General features: G+C 42.2%; 1 protein-coding gene across 2 annotated transcripts in view; it reads left to right on the top strand.

Moving 5' to 3' along the window:
- Positions 1–746: 746 nt before the first annotated feature.
- Dnaja3 (DnaJ heat shock protein family (Hsp40) member A3) overlaps positions 747–20,323 on the top strand; it is a 30,869-nt gene continuing 11,292 nt past the window's right edge. For both annotated transcript variants that reach the window (XM_076839819.1, XM_076839818.1), the window contains exons 1-10: positions 747–977; positions 4,482–4,615; positions 6,121–6,204; positions 7,455–7,655; positions 9,579–9,731; positions 12,479–12,626; positions 12,986–13,050; positions 17,821–17,949; positions 18,878–18,993; positions 19,591–19,688. In XM_076839819.1, the coding sequence (XP_076695934.1) occupies positions 767–977; positions 4,482–4,615; positions 6,121–6,204; positions 7,455–7,655; positions 9,579–9,731; positions 12,479–12,626; positions 12,986–13,050; positions 17,821–17,949; positions 18,878–18,993; positions 19,591–19,688 (1,339 nt within the window). In that variant the 5' untranslated portion in view covers positions 747–766. The remainder of the gene's footprint in view (positions 978–4,481; positions 4,616–6,120; positions 6,205–7,454; positions 7,656–9,578; positions 9,732–12,478; positions 12,627–12,985; positions 13,051–17,820; positions 17,950–18,877; positions 18,994–19,590; positions 19,689–20,323) is intronic.

Genomic DNA, 20,323 nt, shown 5'->3' with positions numbered 1-20,323 from the left:
GCAAAGGCTGGCCTTGAACTTGAGATCCTCCTGGTTCAACTTCCTGAGCCGTTGAGATTACAGGCGGGTGCCACCGCGCCCGGCGGAGTCTGTCTCAACTGAGGTTTGCTCTTCCAGAGCAGGGATGGTATGACATTCATCTTCCTATCCCCAGTATTCTACAAAGTGCATAAAACCGCGGATGCACGAGACAATGGGTGTTCACAAGGTTTATTAAACTTATTTTGGGGGAGCTCGGCTATCATTCTGAATCATCAGCAAGTTCGTTACATTTTTGGAGAAGGCAACTACGCTTAGTAAGAGCAGAACTCTCGCAGTACTGCTCGCGAGTTCTGGGAGGCCGGGCTGCCTGAGCGACCCACAAGCTCAGAGACGCAAGCTTCAGGGTCAGCCGAAGGCAGTCGCGCGCTGCATGCTGGGATCCGCGCGACCTAAGGCCGCGTAGCCTGCAGGGACTTGTAGTTCCCCTCCTGGCCAGAATCCTCAGGCCAGTTATAATCGCTACGCTCAGCCACGTCGTTCACAGGCAAAGTGCAGTCTTTGATCGTCCAGCACAAAATGACCGGATTCTCCTGGGCAAGTGTGCCTGACAGCATCTTCAAAGCAAAGCTCAAGCCGGCATGGGCTACCAGCAAGGCGAGCCAGGGAGGCTGCGCGTGCGCAACGCGTGCGTCCCTGCGTGCGCGTGGAGGCCCCGTCCCCGGAAGCGCCGTCCTGCGAGGCCTTCTTGAGCCGGCCGGCGCAGGCGCAGTGTCCCCGGGCCAAGATGGCGGCGCGGTGTTCCACACGCTGGTTTCTGGTAGCCGTGGGGAACCCGCGGCTGCTGGCTGCAGCGGGGAGAGGGGCCCGACCGCCGAGGGAGGGTGTGGTGGGGGCGTCGCTGGGTCGCAAGCTGAGCGTCCTCGCCTTCGCGCCTTCTTTGGGCGCTCGCGGCCCCCGGGCGCTGCTGACATTGAGACCCGGTGTCAGCCTCACAGGTGAGGGCAGGCTCCTGCGCTCGAATTGTGGCTCCAGGAACTAGCAATGAGTGACTCGCCTCGCTCCGGCCTCGAGGGGAGCAGGTTGGAGGTGTCTACCGACTTGGGTGCGGAATTAGTGGGGAGACAGGCAAGTGGGAGGCAGAGGCCCAGGTGGCTCGCTATAGCCGTCTAGGGGGAAGAACTGCACGGAGTTCGGGGTGATGAACCGCCCCGAAGGCCATGAACCTTCACCTCTGTCAACATTTCTCGACTCTGCGGCTCCCTTGCTCTATTCCTTCTGTATCTCTGCACCTTTTACTTGTAGGAGAAAGCAGGAGGCAACTGCCATTCGATGAGTGCTAGTCACTCAACAGCCCTGCAATATGCAGATCTTCATCCCCATTTTAAAAACAGGCACTATCAGGAATTGACCCCGTCCAAGGTCGTGAAGTTAGTTGTCTCAAACTCAAAGTTGTCATATCCATAGCTCATACCCTTCCCATCACATGATGTAAATTAAAGGACACGTTAGTAATCTTTTTTAAGAATATGTTCTTAAGTTCTTTAGACAATGATTGTAATAACACATTCTGACATATATGAGCACTTTACCATATTTCCATCATATTGCCTTATTGATAAGCACTGTTACCATTCCATTTTATAGAAAAATTGAGGCTTAGATGCTAAACAACTTGTAGAAAGTCACAAAGCTAAAAAGCATTAGACTTTGATTTAAACCTAGCATCTTCTTAATTGCCAGAGATTACATCAAATTAATGTGTATTAAGACTTAAAGTGCTTAGCCATGATGTTTTCTTATGCTGTGCATTGGATGACTTCAGTTTTAGTGAAAGGGAAGGAGGGAAGCATTGAGCAACCTTTTATATTCTTGAATTATGATAGTTGTTTTGTGTCCTCTAGAATTTGGGAATTGTAAGTTATCTATAAATTTATAAGTAAGATTAAGGAGCCTTAGCTGACTGGGACTTAGTGCATGTCTACAATCCCAGCAACTCTGGATCCTGAGGCAGGAGAATTGCAAGTTTGAGGCAATCCTGAGCAATTTAGCAAGACGCTGTCTTAAAATTAAAAAGTTAAAAAAATGGGCTGGGCATGTAGCTTAGTGCTAAAATACCCCTGGATTTGATGTTCAGTTCCCAGAAAAAGAAGGAGGAAAAAAGCTCTTACTGCAAAATTTAATAAGATAATTTCCTATGGGGGCCAATTTTGTATCAGTTACGTAATAGGTAGTTATTAAAATATCAGTAATTGTGAGTATGTTGTGCAGCATTAAAAAAAAAAAAAAAAAAAAAAAGCATGGGTTTTAAACAGACTTTCTTCCCCCAAAGTGTGTGACCTGGGTGTATTATTTAATCTCTTTGATCCTGTCTTAACTCTGAAAATTAATTCATAGGCAGATATTTGTTGAGGCTACCCTATGTCAGCCACCATTTCAGGCACTGGGAATGTAGCAGAGAACAAGAGATTGGGAGTGAGTTTAATCCAGTGAAGACATTTTAAAATTCTCTTCCTGTCGTATTCCTGGATGGAGCAATAGTTTGTTCAGGTTTTTTGAGAATTATTTGAAAAAATGTCATGCTGTTTTCTCAGTATGAACAAAATGGTCATTTTTAGGGTTTTCTAACATTTATAATGTCAGGATTTTTTGTTGTTGTTTTCTTTTTTCTTGTTTTGGGTACCAGGGATTTAACTTGGAGGCACTTGATCACAGGGTCACATCCCCAGCCCTTTTTTTGTATTTTATTTAGAGACAGGGTGTCACTGAGTTGCTTAGTGCCTCATCATTGCTGAGGCTCTCGATCCCAATCCCCCTGCCTCAGCCTTCCAAGCCCCTGAGATTACAGGCATGTGCCACTCCACCCGGCTTAAACTCTTTAAATTATTGCTGATCATTGATGCATTTTGAACAGTGTTATCAAATTTGTAATAGAGAAATGTGATTTGTCTTTATCCATATGCAGTTTTGCATGTCTCTCATTCTAACTCTGCTGATGATGTTGAATCCATAGCTGCTTAGAATCTTTGCCACTTCTGGCCTCAGCCTTTGGCATTGGAAGGAGAAGCTGGAAATGGTTAAGGTAATCCCTTACTCTTGAGGAAAAGGGAAGAGGTTATAGGATCACTGAGAAACCAGTTCTAATGTCTCCTCAAGACTGATTGAAGAGACAGTAACAGCCTCCTAACCTCTACTACTTTTATTGTCCGCTTTTCCCATTCTAGAAATATTGGGTATAACAAAAACAGCTTTACTTCCTGTTTCTGATTTTATTCTGACCCTTCCTGCTCATTCTTGTGTCTGATCATCCCTTCTCCTGACACTTTCCTGGATATTCTCAACTTTTCTGATTGCATTTTTTCTTTCTTTCTTTCTTTCCTTTTCTTTTTTTTAAAACAGTACTGGAAATTGAACCCAAGGCCTTGCCCATGATGCTAGGCAAATGCTCTACCAGTGAACTATATCCCCATACCCCTATTAATTTTATTTTTAATTTATCTATCTATCCATCTATTTATTTATTTATTTTTATAGTATTGGGAATTGAACCCCGGGCACTCTACTACTGAGCTATATCCCTAGCCTTTATTATTATTTCTTTTTCTTTTCTTTCTTTTTTAAAAAAATATTTTATTAGTTGTTGATGAACCTTTATTTATTTATTTGTATGTTGTGCTGAGAATTAAACCCAGTGCCTCATACATGCTAAGCAAGCACTCTACTACTGAGCCACAACCCCAGCCCTTTTTAAAAAAATTTTGAGACATGGTCTTGCTAAAGTGCCAGAGTGACCTCTAATGTGTGCTCTTCCTGCCCCAACCTGTGTCACTAGGATTACAGGTGTATGCTACCTCTCTAGGCTCCTATTAATTTTAAGTAGTCTCCCAAATCTCCTTCAAAATCTAACCTATTAATTTCTTGTTAATACTTGCAGTGACTCCCTATTGCCCTCAGGATAAAATCCAGACTTAGAGTATCTTTAAGGCCCTCTGCTTATTCCTGGACCTCATTAATTATCTCCTAACCACCACTGTATATCATCACTCACTGCAACCCAGAGTCTCTGGTTTAGTTACATCATGGTCCTATAGTCTACATGCATGAGGTCCTTACCATTTACTCCCAGCCCCGTCGCCCTTCTAGTGATTGAAGCCAGGGCCTCAGGCATGGTAGGCAAATGCTCTACCAATGAACCACATCCACAGCCCTGTAAGTCCCTTCTTAATCATCTCCCAGAGGTAGCTCTTTATCTGGGATCTTTAGTATTTCTCTAATGGTGTTATGAGATTACACCAATGGTATAATTCATCAGAATCAACCACACTCAGTACTCTGATATTATATGAATTTATTTTAACCCAGTGGCTTTGTCCACTTTTGAATATACTGCCTTTTTCTCTAGTAGGCTTGGAGGGGGACAAGCTGGTATCTCCAGTCTTGTTCTTTCACAGGTGTGTGCTGTCTGACTCACATTCTGAGAGTGATTTTCTTTTCCTTTTCAGGAGTAAAAAGTTACCCTTTTGTTTGTACTGCCTACTTCCACACAAACACCCCTTTGGCCAAAGAAGATTATTATCAGATACTAGGAGTGCCCCGCAATGCCAGCCAGAAAGAGATCAAGAAAGCTTATTATCAGGTCTGTATATCAGTCTGTTATCCCAGCTGGTACAGTGTTTAGCCTATAAGGATGGGTTATGTGAATCTGTTGGTGTGATGTAGTGGACTTTGCTGGATGCATTCTTCAGTGTATGGTACTGTAGTGATTAGTGCTTTAGAAAAAAGAGTCCAAATTAGGTTCTTTTCCAGAGGCTATTAGTGTAGCTCAGTGGTAGAGTGTGCTTAGCATGCTTGAAGCTCTGGGTTCAATTGCCAGTACTAAAATATAAAACTCGGGCTGGGGATGTGGCTCAAGCGGTAGCGTGCTCACCTGGCATGTGTGCGGCCCGGGTTCGATCCTCAGCACCACATACAAAACAAAGATGTTGTGTCCGACGATAACTAAAAATAAATAAATAAATATTAAAATTCAAAAAAAAAATAAAATATAAAACTCGTTTGCATGTATAAACATGTAACAATGAGTGTCTATATATATATGATTAAATTGTACCAGTAAAAAATTAAAATAAAAAAATTTAAATATTTTCTCAATTGTTAATAGACTTTTATTTAATTTATTTATTTATATGCAGTGCTGAGAACTGAATCCGGTGCCTCACATATGGTAGGCAAGCATTCTACCACTGAGCTACAACCCCAGCCCTAAAATAAAAAAGATTTTTTAGGGCCAATTCTGTAATTAAATTTATTCTGAGCTTTCTGAATTAGCAGGTATACTTATCTAAGTTTTAGGTAAACATTTTTCACATTCAGATAAAACAGTTTATGGGTTTTAAGAATTATTTCCTTTCTTAACACAGAAAATGTGAAATTCTGTTGTTGAGTTCCAGATTCTTGGTTTGGTCTTATCAATAAAATAAAAGCTAGGAGTTCAATGTGGGATTAACATCTTTTCTTTTTCTTTTTGGTGGTACTAGGACCAAACCCAGGGCCTCATGCATGTTAGGCAAGCACTTTACCACTGAGCTACACCCCCAGCCCTTTTTTTGCTTTATTTTGAGTCAGGGTCTCACTAAGTTGTCCAGGATGGCCTTAAACTTGTGATCCTTCTGCCTCAGCTTTCCAAGTAGCTGGGATTACAGGCATGCACCGCTATGTCTATCATAAATACACTGTTTGGCACTTTGTTTTCACAATGGTGCCCAAGTTCTAAAGAACTAGTTATTATTTTTGGTAGAGATTTGTTGTGGTTGAAAATTTGTACATTTATTACATTGAAAAAATGTTTTAAAGTTTTAAATCTTGTTTTAAAAATTGCTGTTAGTTGATAATTTTTTTTTTTTTTTTTTTTTTTTTTTTTTTATGGTAACAAGGAGTAAGCCTGGGGCACTTAACCACTGAGCTACATCCCCAGTATGCCTCCTGAGCCACTGGGATTACAGGCGTGTACTACCATGCCCAGCACTTGATAAGTCTTTAGAGTTAACTGTTATAAAGAAGACATAATTGTGTCTCATATTTGGGTTCTGTTTTAATAATCTTCTCATGTTTGTATTAATTTACATTTTTTTTTCCCCTTAGCTTGCGAAAAAGTACCACCCAGACACAAATAAAGATGATCCCAAAGCCAAGGAGAAATTCTCCCAGCTGGCAGAAGCCTATGAGGTAATGTGACTAATGTGCATGTGGTCACTATTGTTCAGCTGTGTGAATCAGAGTTTGCTTTGGTACACAGGACAGCCTGTAGTGTCATATGGTCCAGTGTGAAGGCTGTGTCCCTACACTAAATCACTTTGTCATGTACATTAATGACAAAACAATGAATGGGGTTCAATAATCAGAATTAATAAAGCTTCCCAGGCAATTTATATTTGCAGCTGAATTTGGGACCTCCCAATTGGATTAATTCAGCCCTTGTTTGATGACTCTCCTACTCAGGACATCTTCTTAGGGTTGGTGGAAGACCATTATTGCCATGGAAGAACTAGAAATGTAATCAGAGGGCACAGCATACACCTGTGAGGCGGGCATCACCCAAGTAGAATTGCTGGATAGTGTCTCTTCTGCCCAGACTTTGACCATCCTAAAGGAGTTCTGAATATGTAATTTCATATATCCACAGAAGTAGATATCCTTATATAAAAGCAGCCTCAGCTCAGTGAGTAGTCACTGAGCCAGTGTCTTATTTCCTGGCAACTACATTTAATGTGTGTTAGTCAGGATTTCCCAGAGAAACAGAAACAATAGAGTATGTAAAGTTTATAAGAGGGGATTTATTAGACTGGCTTACATGATCAGGGCCTGAATAACTACACAGTGGCTATCTTCAGCCAAGGAAGCTGGTAGCTGCTCAGTCCAGAAGCCAGAAGAGAGAGAGAAAGAGAAAGTGAATACTCCATTTTTTCCCCACCCCTCCATAGTGGCGCTTCCCTCCAAAGAGCTTTGTGCTAATATAACAGTCAGAATAGTCCTCAGAAGGCATGCTTAAATGATGCACTCTCAGCTCCTGTCGCTCTTCCTCCTGTTTTTGTCCTGTAGGATAAAGGGTAGGAAGCTTAAGGTCTCTACCAGGGTGTCTCCTGAGAAGAGAGGTGCAGTATTAATCTGAAGCTTCAGGATGCCTAAGAGGTTCTGTGAAGATGAATACAGGCATTTTAACAGTGTGGCCACCCCTGGGGCTTTTCATAAGACACTTGAAAGTACTTCAGGCTTCACATGTAGAGTCCCATGCAGTCATCTCTCTCCTCTTCTAGGAGCTGAAGTTGCAGTCCATCCCCCCATCCAGAGAACTTCATAGAATATTTTGGCACATGGAGCCCTTTAGTCTTGTGACTGCTTTCCTTGGTGGAGCTCTTATCTGTGTTCCCATGCCTCCACAGACCCAGAAATGCTGCTTGCTCTGCCTTTCCTTGTAGGTGTTGAGTGACGAGGTGAAGCGGAAGCAGTATGATGCCTATGGCTCTGCTGGCTTTGATGCTGGGGCCAGCAGCTCTGGGCAGAGCTACTGGAGAGGAGGTCCCACCGTTGACCCTGAGGAGCTGTTTAGGAAGATCTTCGGGGAATTCTCATCATCTTCCTTTGGAGATTTCCAGAGTGTATTTGATCAGCCTCAGGAAGTAAGTTCCTTACTTTGAAGGATTATTCCAATTTTAGGCTTTTAAAGTGTGACATAAATTTTTATCACATTATTTCTCAGAAAGGCAAAGCAGCCTAAGTGAAATGATCTTGAGGCAGCTATTTGACAGAAAATAATTCTAGCATTTGAAAAACCCTGTAGGTAGCAATGAATAGCACCCACCAGGTTTTGACTAGGTGCTGTTTTTTTTTTTTCCTGGTGCTGGGGATGGAACCTTGTGGGGGTGCTGTATCATTAAGCACCTCTAGCCTTTTTAAATTTATTTTTTATTTATATATGTACTTAATTTTTGGTAGTGGGGATGGAACACAGGGGTGCTCTACCACTGAGCTGCATCTCCTTTTAAATTTTTTTTTTTTTAATTTATATATTATTTAATCAATTTTTTTTTTTTTTTTGGTGCCAGCAACTGAGCACAGGGGTGCTTTACCACTGAGCCACATCCCCATTTTTACTTTTTATTTTGAGATAGGGTTTCATTTAGTTGCTCAGGGGCTCACTAAGTTGCTAAGCTGGTTTTGAACTCATGATCATCCTGCCTCAGCCTCCCTAGCAGCTGGGAATACAAGTGTGTGCCACCATGCCCAGCTATCTATTTATTTAGTGTATGTATGTATGTATTTTAATATTTTGTTGTTGTTGTTGTAGATGGACATAATACCTTCATTTTGTTTATTTTTATGTGGTGCTGAGATCGAACCCAGTGCCTCACACATGCGTGGCAAGCGCTCTTACTGCTGAGCCACAACCCTGGCTTGTATTAATATATTTTTTATACTGGGAATTGAACCCAGGGGCTCTCTTCCATTGAGTTGCATCTCCAGATCTTTTTATTTTTTATTTTAAGATTGGGCTTAGGGCCTCGCCATGTTGGTGAGGCTGACCTCAGATTTGCAGTTCTCCTGTCAGCCTCCTTAGTAGTTGGGATTACAGGCGTATGCCACTGTGCCTAGCTTGACATAGGGTCATGCAAAATTCCTGAGGCTGAGTTGAGTTTACAATCCTCCTGCCTAACATTCCTGAGAGGCTGGAATTATAGGCATGTACCACTATGCCTGACTATTTTTACTATATTCTCAACAATTGCTTAATCAGGCAGCACCTAAGACCATCAGGGGCCATCATTTGGGTGTGTTTTATGTGGAGTCTGCCACATTATTCTAAGGGAGCTGTGTCTCCTTTTCATATTTATGTCTTAATTGTTACAGTTGAAGACGTAGGAGAAATGTTTCATGATCTAAGTTATGATTATATATTATTTCATCTTTTTTTAAGTGCTGTTAGTCAGCTCTCCATTACTGTTACAAAATACCTGAGACAATAAATTTTTTAAAAAGGAAAGGTTTGTTTTGGTTCATGTTTTCAAAGGTTTCAGCCTATGGACAGTTGGCCCTATTGTTTTTGGGCTGCGGTGAGGCAGCATATTATGGTAGGGAGTGCATGGTAGAGCAAAATTGTTCACCTTATGTTTCCTGGGGAAAAAAGAGGAAGAGACCTGTGGCCTGCCTTTTCTTTGAGGGCATGCCCTGCTGATCTAAAATCTCCATACCTCTTAAAGGTTATACCACCTCTCAGTAGTCAGCTTAGAGACCAAGGTTTTAGCATAAGGGCCTTTGGGGAATATTCGAGATGCAAGCTGTCGTAATTATTTTCTGTGAACATTTTCAGTTTGTTGAAAAGTGTATTTTCACTTAAATTAAGACATACTTAAAAATCCTAAGGCCTTGGGAAGGATCTGATGAGTGATTCCTACCTGTTCTTACCTGGCAGTATACAAGTGTAAGCATAGCAGTTAAAGTGTAACCACAAGTGCTGACCAGTGACCTCGTGTCCTCCTATAGCAGAGCATCACTTTGGTCATTGGGAAGCAGAGCATTAACAGGTCATGCCTCGATTTCTTTAGTACATCATGGAGTTAACCTTCAATCAAGCTGCCAAGGGTGTCAACAAGGAGTTCACGGTGAACATCATGGACACCTGTGAGCGCTGCGACGGAAAAGGGAATGAGCCCGGCACCAAGGTGCAGCATTGTCACTACTGCGGCGGCTCTGGCATGGTAAGATGTCTGAGAGGACCCCCACACACACACCGACCCCATGGTCTCCCACCTTTTGCCCATTCACCCTGTTTGTTTGTTTTTGTTTTTATTTTGGGGATTGAACTCAGGTGCATTCTACTACTCTAACACTGTGCTGTACCCTGCCCTTTTTTAACTTTTTATTTTGAGACAGGGTCTCACTAAGTTGCTTAGGGCCTCACTAAGTTGCTGAGACTGGCCTTGAACTTGTGATCCTCCTGCTTAAGCCTCCAGAGTTACTGGGATTATGGGGCTGCACCACCAAGCCTGGCTCACCTGTGTTAAACATTTTGTTCCATTTGCTTTTTCACTTCTGATGTGTTCCTTTTCATTCTTTGGGTGTGTCTCTGTCACTGTCCTACCTGAAGACTATTTGAAAGTGAGCCGTATTTTTCTCTCTTTTAGGGGGAGGGGCCTGGGGATTGAACCTGGGGGCCTTACCACTGAGCCACATCCCTAGCCCCTTTTATTTTGAGACAGGGTCTTGCTAAGTTGCTTAGGCTCTCACTAAGTTGCTGAGGCTGGCTTTCAGTTTGTGATCCTTCTGCCTCAGCCTCCTCAGATGCTGGGGTTACTGGCCTGTGCTGACTCACTAGGCTGGTTGAAAGACATTGTATCTCTTGATTCCTAACTATTTAAGTGTAGTATTTCAGTATGTATGGTGTGTTCTTAACAAAAACATTCTCTTAAATAACCACAGTACAGTTTTCTCTCAGGTAACTTCATGTTAATACCATATCATTATCTGTATGTTTTCAAGTTATTGCAGGTGTCCTTATGTCTTTAGCATTTGACTATCATATCTTTAGTCTCTAATCTGGAACTATTTCTCAGTCTGCTCTTTTTTTCTTTGACCTTGACTTTTTTGAAGATTATAAGCCAGTTGTTTAATAGAATGTCCTTTGATTTGGATTCTTGATAAGATTCAGATTGTGGGGCTGGGGTTTGTGGCTCAGTGGTAGAGCACTTGCCTAACATGTGTAAGGCACTGGATTCAATTCTCAGCACCACATAAAATTAAATAAATTAAATAAAGGTATCCTGTCCATCTACAACTAAAAAAAATATTTAAGGAAAAAAAAAGATTCAGATTGCTTTGGGTAGAAACCCCACAGAGGCAATTTATACTTTTCAGTTTGTCTCATACTGATGACATTACACATGTTCATGATTACTTTGTTAAAAGACTATAAGTATCATATTCCTCATCAAACTTGCCCATTGGTTTTTGCATCCCTTGATCATTCTCAATCACACATGACTGTCATGGTTGCTAAATGACAAGTTTTCTAATTCTGTTAACCTGTCTGCATTCTACTGGATGGAAGAACTTCTTCTCTTCCAGTTACCTGTTTGTTTATATCAGTATGAAGTCAGGGATGCTTATTTTATTCATTGTGTTATAATCAGTAGTTTCTTTGCTGTTCAGCTTATCCCTAACTTGGCCTGTGCCAGGTCCCTTCCATCTGACTGTTGTGTCCTTTTGACATGTTCCAACCATACTTTCAGCACTTCCTTACCTTCCACATGGCTGAGTATCCCAGGCTGAACTTGTTCTCTCCCTGCTACACCCTTTGAGTCAGGTATTACCTGTAGCTGTGGTACCTGTTAATGTCTAGTGGGACATGAAAACCAACGTCTGTATTCCCCTTATGCTCATGGCCCCTGGAGTGACATTACTTCTAAACTTTCTTAGCCGACTGAGCTAGGAAATCAATGTGTGTGTCACTTGTAGATACGTATATACATCTGTTCACATGTGTAGATATATGTGTACACACGTGCATCATTGACATCTGTCAAAAACCAAGAGTTCAAGTGATAGTTTCACCTTTTTTTCTATAACAGATATCTAGCTGCTATTATCCTCAATATGTTTTCCTTGTTGGGCAAGGTGGTGCAGCCCTTTAATCCCAGCAACTCAGGAGGCTGATGCAAGAGGAATGAAAGTTTGAGAAACTCAGTGAGACTTTGTCTCAAAGAAAAAAAAAGAACTGGGGGTTGTAGCTCAGTGGTGGAGTGCCCCTGGATTCATTCCCTAGGACTATATTTTATTTTATTTTTATAAATATTCATTTTTTAAAAAATTCTTCAGTTTTATAGCACTAAAGTAGTTTTAGAATTGTTAACCCATACCATGTGGAAAGCATTCCTATTAACAGACATTCAATATTTACAGAGTTCCTGGAGCTGGGGATATAGCTCAAAGGTAGTGTAACTAGTGGGGAAATAATATCTTTAAATGTGTTGCTGAGCTTTAGGGGTTCAGATAGAAAGAAGCAAGTATCTCATTATTTAGATCACATCAACATATCAGTATTCAAGAGTTCAGAAGTCAGTGTTCTAGAAAATCAGGCTGGCAGTGAGCCCCCATATCTGTTTTCTTAGGCAGTGTGTTTTAGGGCACATATATACACAAAGAAGAAGCTTTTAGTCAAACGTTTTTCTCATGCATCAGTTTGCTTGCATATTTAAGGGTACCATTTTTGTTGTGGTAGCATATACCTGTAATCCCAGTGGCTTATGAGGCTGAAACAGGTGGATCACAAGTTCAAAGACAGCCTCAGAAAGTGAGGCACTAAGCAACTCAGTGACACCCTGTCTCTAAATAAAATACAAAATAGGTCTGTGGATTTGGTTCAATGGTCGAGTTACCCTGAGTTCAATCCCCATTATCTCCCCGGCCCCCCCCAAAAAAATACAATTTTCCCTCTCCTTTTTGTCAGGAAACCATCAATACAGGCCCTTTTGTGATGCGTTCCACCTGTCGGAGATGCGGTGGCAGGGGCTCCATCATCACAACTCCCTGTGTGATCTGCAGAGGAGCAGGACAAGCCAAGCAGAAAAAGCGAGTAGTGATCCCTGTCCCTGCAGGTAGGTACCCAGGCCCCCCATGCCCAGGAAAGGGCAAAGGCCACTGTGCCCTGTGTGTTTGACTATTGCCAGAATCTGGAGGGCTTTAGGGCTCCAGGCTGGAGAAGGAACTAGAATCTCCTAGACTATTTCCCCTTGCGTCACTTATCCTTGAAATGTGCTTGTTCTGTTCCCACCTGGTAGGAGAGCAACTCCCATCCCACCATTTTCTCTCTGCTGTCCCCTGTCTTTAGTTGAGACCAGCATTAACAAGAAACAGGAATGAGCAAGGAAGCCTATGGCTAATCATTGGATCTTGGTTGGGAAGTGCTATGGGGTGTTCCACCATAACTGTTCTCTTTGGAAATTTGTTCTTCTAGGAGTCGAGGATGGCCAAACTGTGAGAATGCCTGTGGGAAAACGAGAAATTTTTGTCACATTCAGGGTAGGTGCTGGCCTGCACGGCTTCTGTTAGGACTCTGCTCTGTAGCTACAGGTGTAACCAAAGCTACTTGTTGGCATGAGGTAGGAGCTTTGTGGCATATCTCTTGCTGTTGCATTTTTTTTTTTCTTTTTATAGTACTTGGGTTCAATCCTGCAGCCTTGTACATGGTATGCAAGTATTCAACCACTGAGCTACAACCCTAGTCCTTTTATTTTGAGGCAGTCTTGCTATGTTGCCCAGGTTGACTTCAAATGTGTGCTTCTCCTGCCTTAGCCTCCCGAGTAGCTGGAATTATAGGCGTGTACCACTGTGTTTGACTTGCTGTTGTGTTTCTTTTCTTTTTTCCTTTTTTTTTTTTTTTTTAATATAGCCACTAAGCCCCATCCCCAGCACTACTTTTATATTTTACTAAAGACAGAGTCTTGCAGAGTATCTTAGGGCCTCATGAAGTTGTTGAGGCTGGCTTTGAACTCATGATCCTCCTGCCTCAGCCTCCCAAGTCACAGGAATTACAGGTGTGTGCCACTGCACCTGGCATTTGCTGTTGTATTTCTAAAGGGAAGAAGGGCCACATCAACATGGTTATTAACTGTCTTGCTCTTCAGGTTTTATGCTTAGTGTGAAGAGAATACAACTTCCTCATGAAGTTTAAAAGTTAGAAACATGAAACAACAACAACAAAAAAATAGACCACCTCCATGTGTTGTTTTTTTTTAACACAATATCTTTAGATATTGTGTTGAGGATCTATCCCAGTGCCTCTCACTTGCTAGGCAAGTGCTCTACCACTGAGCCACAACTCCAGCCCACCATGTGTTTTTATTCACATATCGTATTGTTGATAGGAATGGCAAAAGCCATCTATCTATCTGTTTATTTATTAGTACTAGATATTGAACTCAAGGATACTCTTTACTAAGGTAAATTCCCAACCCTTTTTAATTTTTATTTTGAGACAGGTTCTCTCTAAGTTGCATAGGGTCTTGCTAAGTTGCTGAGTCTGTACTTAAACTTGCAGTTCTGTGCCTCACCCTCCCCAGTTGCTAGGATTACAGACATGCGCCACTGCCCTTAGTACGGTATGGTTTTTTCTTTCTTTTCTTTTTTTTTAATCTTTTCTCATTCATCCATTTATTTACTTACTTACTTATTTTGTATGGTGCTGAGGTTCGAACCCAGTGCCTCACGCAGGCGAAGCAAGCGCTCAACCACTGAGCCACAACTCCAGCCCCCCTTTTTTTTTCCTTTTTTTAATTTTTTAAGTTGTCGATGAATTAAACAGACACTTCTCAAAAGAAGAAATACAAGTGGGGGCCGGGATTATGGCTCAGTGGTAAAGCAGTTGCCTAGCATGCATGAGGCACTGGGTTCAATCCCCGGAACCACATAAAAACAAATAAAATAAAGGTATTGTGTCCATCCACAACTAATATATATATATATACACACACACACACACACACACACACACACACACACACACACACACACACACCCTTGAGTTCAATCTCCCCGGTACTCCCGCAAAAAAACAATAATAAAAGCACACTAGCATATATATATATAAAGAAGAAGAAGAAGAAATACAAATGGCCAACAAATACATGAAACAATGTTCAATATCATTAGCAATTAGGAAAATGCAGTGCTGAGAATCGAACCCAGTGCCTCACACATGCTAGGCAAGCACTCTACCACTGAGCTATGACTCCAGCCCTTTTTTAAATTTTTAAATTTTTTTCATATTTTTATTGGTGCATTATAATTGTGCATAATGATGGGATTTGTTGTTACATGTATACAACATAACAGTATGATCAGTTGTCAGCACTTTCCTTCTCCCTCCTCATATCTACTGATCTCCCTTTGATTTTCATGAGATCCCGCCACCTTTCTTTTCCTTTTTCCTTTCTAGCTTCCACATATGGTAAAAAACATATGACTCTCAACCTTCTGAGTTTGGTTTATGTTGCTTAACATAATGTTCTCAAGTTTTATCCATTTTCCAGCAAATGACATAATTTAATTTTTCTTTAAGTCTGAATAAAACTATCGTGTATATATACTGCATTTTCTTTATCCATTTATCCATCGATGAGTACATAGTCTGGTTCCATAGTTGGACTATTGTCATTTGTGCTTTTTAAACACGGGTATGCATGTATCATTGTGGTTTGATGACTTTAATTCTTTAGGATAAATATAGAGGAGGGGTGTACCTGGGTCATATGGTGGTTCCATGCCTAGTCTTTTGGAGAACATACTGAATTCCATAGTGATTGAACTAATTTACAATCCCCACACCAGTGTAAAGGTGTTCCTGTTCTCCATGTCCTATCCAGCATTTTTGTTTGTATTCTTGATGACTACCATTCTCACTTGTGTGAGATGAAATCTCAGTGTAATTTTGATTTGCATTTTCCTAATTGCTAATGATATTGAACATTGTTTCATGTATTTGTTGGCCATTTGTATTTCTTCTTTTATATATATATAAAATATTTTATATTTATATACATGCTAAGCAAGTGCTCTACCACTGAGCCATTATCCCGGCCCCCGTTTATATTTCTTCTTTTGAGAAGTGTCTATTTAATTCACTTGACCATTTAGTATGGTTTTAATTAGTTAATTATGCTGTGGCATAAGAAATTAAACCCAAGGCTTCACTAGGCACATGCTCTGCCACTGAGCTGTATCCCCACCCCCAAGGTACAGTTTTATGTACTGTTACATATGTGGGCATGCTGTGGTTTTCTCAGGTAAGGAAACATTTAAAGAAAGTAATACCTTTATCACTAATCACATTCCTAAATGTGGACCTCAGAAAAACACAGGCAAATGTAGGATGATGGTCTTGTTTGCATAGGAAGACACTTGCTGTCATTAAATCAGAGAATGGACACTGCACCCTGCTGTGTCACAGAGATACTACAGAGCCCTCCAGAGGAGAGAATGAGAGTCACAAGTGACCATAAGATGCCTCGTTACCCATGCAGGGAAGCAGGGCCCAATAGCCTGGGGAACACAGGATATAGAGTTTTCAAGACAAGACAGATTATATTTATTTAGGACATGAAAATGCACAGCAGAAGTAAACGCATGCTGGCTGGAATGGCAGTTCCAAATTGGGTTATTTGTTTACTGAGGAGCAGCAACTATTTGATTTCATTTGTCATGTTTTGTTCTCAGAGTCAGGTTGTGGGTGCACTGTGTTTGCTGTATTATTTGTTTTTCCTTTTTCTAGTTGTATTTCATAATTTAAAACAAAGGCAGTCAGGCATGGTGCTGCATGCCTATACTGCCAGCTATTGAAGTAGGACAGGACAGAAGGATTGCTTAAGGCTGAGTGTTTGGGGCCAGCCTGGCAACATGGTGAGACTCTGTCTCAAAAAAAAGGGACTGGTGGGCTGGGATTGTGGCTCAGCGGTAGAGCGCTTGCCTGGAACGTGCGAGACCCTGGGTTCGATCCTCAGCACCACATTAAAAAATAAAAATAAACAAGTGAAATAAAAAAGGACAGGGGATGTAGCTCAGTTGGTAGAGTGTTTGCCTTCAAGCACAAGGCACTGGGTTCAATCCCCAGCAGCAAAAAAAAAAAAAAAAACAGGCTGGGCCTGGTGATGCGTGCCTATAATCCTAGCAGCTTGGGAGGCTGAGGCAGGAAGATTGTGATTTCAAAGCCAGCCTTAGCAAAAGCAAGGCACAAAGCAATTCAATGAGACCCTGTCTCTAAATAAAATAGAGAACAGGACTAAGGATGTGGCTCAGTGGTCAAGTGCCCCTGAGTTCAATCCCCGGTACTCCTGCAAAAAAACAATAATAAAAGCACACTGGCATATGCAAAGCCCTAGGTTTAATCTTCAGCACCACAGAAAAGAAAAACAAGTAAAAATAATGTAAAGGGTAAATCTTTTAGACTATGAAATCAAAAAGATGAAGGCAGAAAACTGGAAGCCACTGTGTAAAAAAAAAAAAAGTTTGGTATAGAATTCAGCTTGTATTCCTATGTAATAATAGAGGGAAAGAAGAGAATAAGGAATCATTGCCAGGTGTGGTGGCACATACCTGATATCCCAGGCATATACCTGGGAGGCAAAGGTGGGAGGATCACAAGTTTGAGGCCAGCCCAGCAACTTAGGGAAACCTATCTCAGAATAAAAAATTAAAAGGGCTGGGATGTAGTCAGTGGTAGAGCGACCCGGTGTTCAATGCCCAGTGCTGCAAGCTAAAAAAAAAAAAAAAAAAAGACAATATTGATGGCAGAGAATGTCTTTGAGATGCAAGATGGTATTTATAAAATGGAATCAACTCTAGTGCTGCCAGTCTGTCTTGGAGGCAGCATTTATCAAGTTATTTTCACCTTTGCAGATGTATTAGTCTGTGTTTCTCCATACCATTTTAAAAAATGTTCAAAAAACAACCTCATGGGCTGGGGTTGTGTCTCAGTAGTAGAGCACTTGTCTAGCATGTGTGAGGCCCTGGGTTCAATCCTCAGCATCACATTAAATAAATAAGTAAACTGATAAATGGATAAAATGAAGTTTAAAAAAAAAGCCAACCTCATGTTCTTATTTCCCTTCACAATGAAACAATAGACTAAGGAAGTTCAGATGTTCCCCCACCATGTACGATTGTGGAAGTTGGGGTCTGCAGCATTGTTGAGTGCAGGTCTTTCTTTTGTAAGTGCAGGGTCTGTGAAACATGTGCTGATGTCTAGCCTCAGGCAGGACTTCTTCAGTGGTCACCTCATCTTGTGTTTGGCCTTAGGTGCAGAAGAGCCCTGTGTTCCGGAGGGACGGCGCAGACATCCACTCCGACCTCTTTATTTCTATAGCTCAAGCTATTCTTGGGGGGACTGCCAGAGCCCAGGGCCTATATGAGACAATCAATGTGACGGTAAGATGATACAGAGATGTCTTTGCCATCTGGTATTTTTTTGCTCTTTATTCTAAATTGGGAAATGGTTGATATGCATCCTGATACTTGTGATCCTCCGGCATATTGTGGATTCTGGTTTGGAGATGGGCACTAGGAGCCTTGGGCTGTTCCTTGAGTGAGAGTCACAGGCCAGGCAGTGACTGGATAACTCTGGAGAGCAGGTCCTGGCTGGCTTCCCCTTCTCTGTTGTTCAGTGGGTCTCAGGAACTGAGTGCACCTATGATGCAGAAGTGTATCATTGTGGGCTGGGGTTGAGGCTCAGTAGTAGAGTGCTTGCCTAGCATGTGGCATAAGGCACTGGGTTTAATTCTCAGCACCATTGACAAAAAAATATTGAAAAAGAAGTGTATCATTGCAGTAGGTGCTCTTTGCTGTTTCCTTCAATGTCTGACAACAAGAGCAAATGCCTCTGGGGCTACATTTCTTCTCCTTGGCCACTTCTGATTTCAGTCACGTACAATGGTAGCTTCCTATGCTTACCCACACCCTTTACCCCTTTCTCCAGGTCCCACTATTGTCTTTATTTACCTAGGACCTTCTTTAATCTCTGGGTGTGGGGGACTTTGGAGTGACTTGCCTATGGAGATATGTCCATTGGCATCCAGCTCATAGAGGGCCAGGGAGTATAAACCCAGCCTTGCATCCTGTGTTGGCTTTTTCTCTTCCCAGGTCTCACACTCACTCTTGCTTACCACCCAGAACTGCCCCCAAGTCCTGGTTGTAGGCTGTGCCTCATGGACCCAGTTCAGCCAGTTTCCGGGTGATCACAGGCTTGCTCCAGTAACCCAAGTGCAAGGAGTCCTTTCAAGATGGCCTTTGTGTAGTGAAAAGGTTTACTTTTGGGCAGCAGGAACCAGGGAGCACCACCACTTTCTTTTCTCTGTAGATTCCCCCTGGGATTCAGACAGACCAGAAGATTCGCATGACTGGGAAAGGAATCCCCCGGATAAATAGCTATGGCTATGGTGACCACTACATTCATGTCAAGATTCGAGTTCCAAAGTAAGCACCCTAAATAGACCATAGCCACCTACCAGCCCCACAAACGCTTGTTCATCACTCATCTACCAAGCAGGTGCCTGCTGAGCCTTTCACCTGCCAGGTCCTGCCCCGGCAGCTCAGATGCCCCATATGCTTTTGGCTTATTGGTCATGTCTCCATGAAGTCAGATGTGTCCAAACCACTTTCCCCATCTGCAAATTGGATGTAATGAGTCTACCTTGTCGAATGACACATAAGAGATGCTTAGCACTTGCTGTATTGCTGTGGGCACCCAGGGCAGGGTATGCCCATCTGCTCTTCTGGCCCTCATTCTTTTTTCTGAGATGAATTAGATAATTTCTTACCTGTTTCATACACACACTTATAAGCCCTTCTTTGCCCCTAGCAAATTGTGTCTGTCATAGCTGCAGTGACAGTTATTTAAAGAACTTAGGGTATTTTAGGAGCTCTTCTTTGTAAGAGCTTTGAGCTTTATAGGAGCCAGGATCTCATCACTAGCTCAGGTGTCTGGTTTGGGTCTGGGTCTCACGTTTCTTACATGCTGTGAGGGAATGTGGCTGCATGTGTGTCATGATGTTTACTGTGCTTGGTCCACAGGAGGCTGACGAGCCGGCAGCAGAGCCTCATCTTGAGCTATGCTGAGGACGAGACAGATGTGGAGGGGACAGTAAATGGTGTCACCCACACAAGCACTGGTAAGGGGTCTGGAGGTGCAGACATGAGGGGGCCTCTGAATCCCTTAGAGGTTGGATAGGCAGCATGTTTGGGTTTCCACTTGGGTCTTCATGAAGCCCCTAAAAAGCCCTGTTGAAAAAGGGGAGCTGTGGGTAGAAATAGCTGGAGCAGACTTGTGGCCTCTTCCTTTCTCTGTGTTTGTGTGCTGAGGACAGCACTGGAGTGTTTCTTGTCCCAGGCAGCTCTGTGTGTCTCAGAGCTGGTATTCTGAGTTCTAGGATTGGTTCTGCCACTTGCCTTGTGACCTTGGGCACATCCTTCCATGAAAGTTTCTCACAACAGTGTTAAGGAACAGATGAGCCAGGCAAGGTGGTGCACACCACCTATCATTCCAGCCATTATGGAAGCTAAGGCATGAGGATCAAAAGTTCCAGGTCAGCCTGGGCAACTAAGACCCTGCCTGAAAATAAAAAATAAAAATGAAAAGGGCTGGAGATGTAGTTCAGTGGTAAAGTACTCTTGGGTTAAAGCATCAGTAAAATTTTTAAAATTTTTTTAAAGGGGATGGGATGCAACTTAGTGATAAAGTGCCCCTGGGTTCAAACCCTAGCACCCAAAAAGTAAAATAAAGGGGCTGGGGATGTGGCTCAAGCAG

This window comes from Callospermophilus lateralis, chromosome 19 (assembly GCF_048772815.1).
Source record: "Callospermophilus lateralis isolate mCalLat2 chromosome 19, mCalLat2.hap1, whole genome shotgun sequence".
Taxonomy (NCBI): Eukaryota; Metazoa; Chordata; class Mammalia; order Rodentia; family Sciuridae; genus Callospermophilus; species Callospermophilus lateralis.
This window is presented reverse-complemented; position numbering and strand designations above follow the sequence as displayed.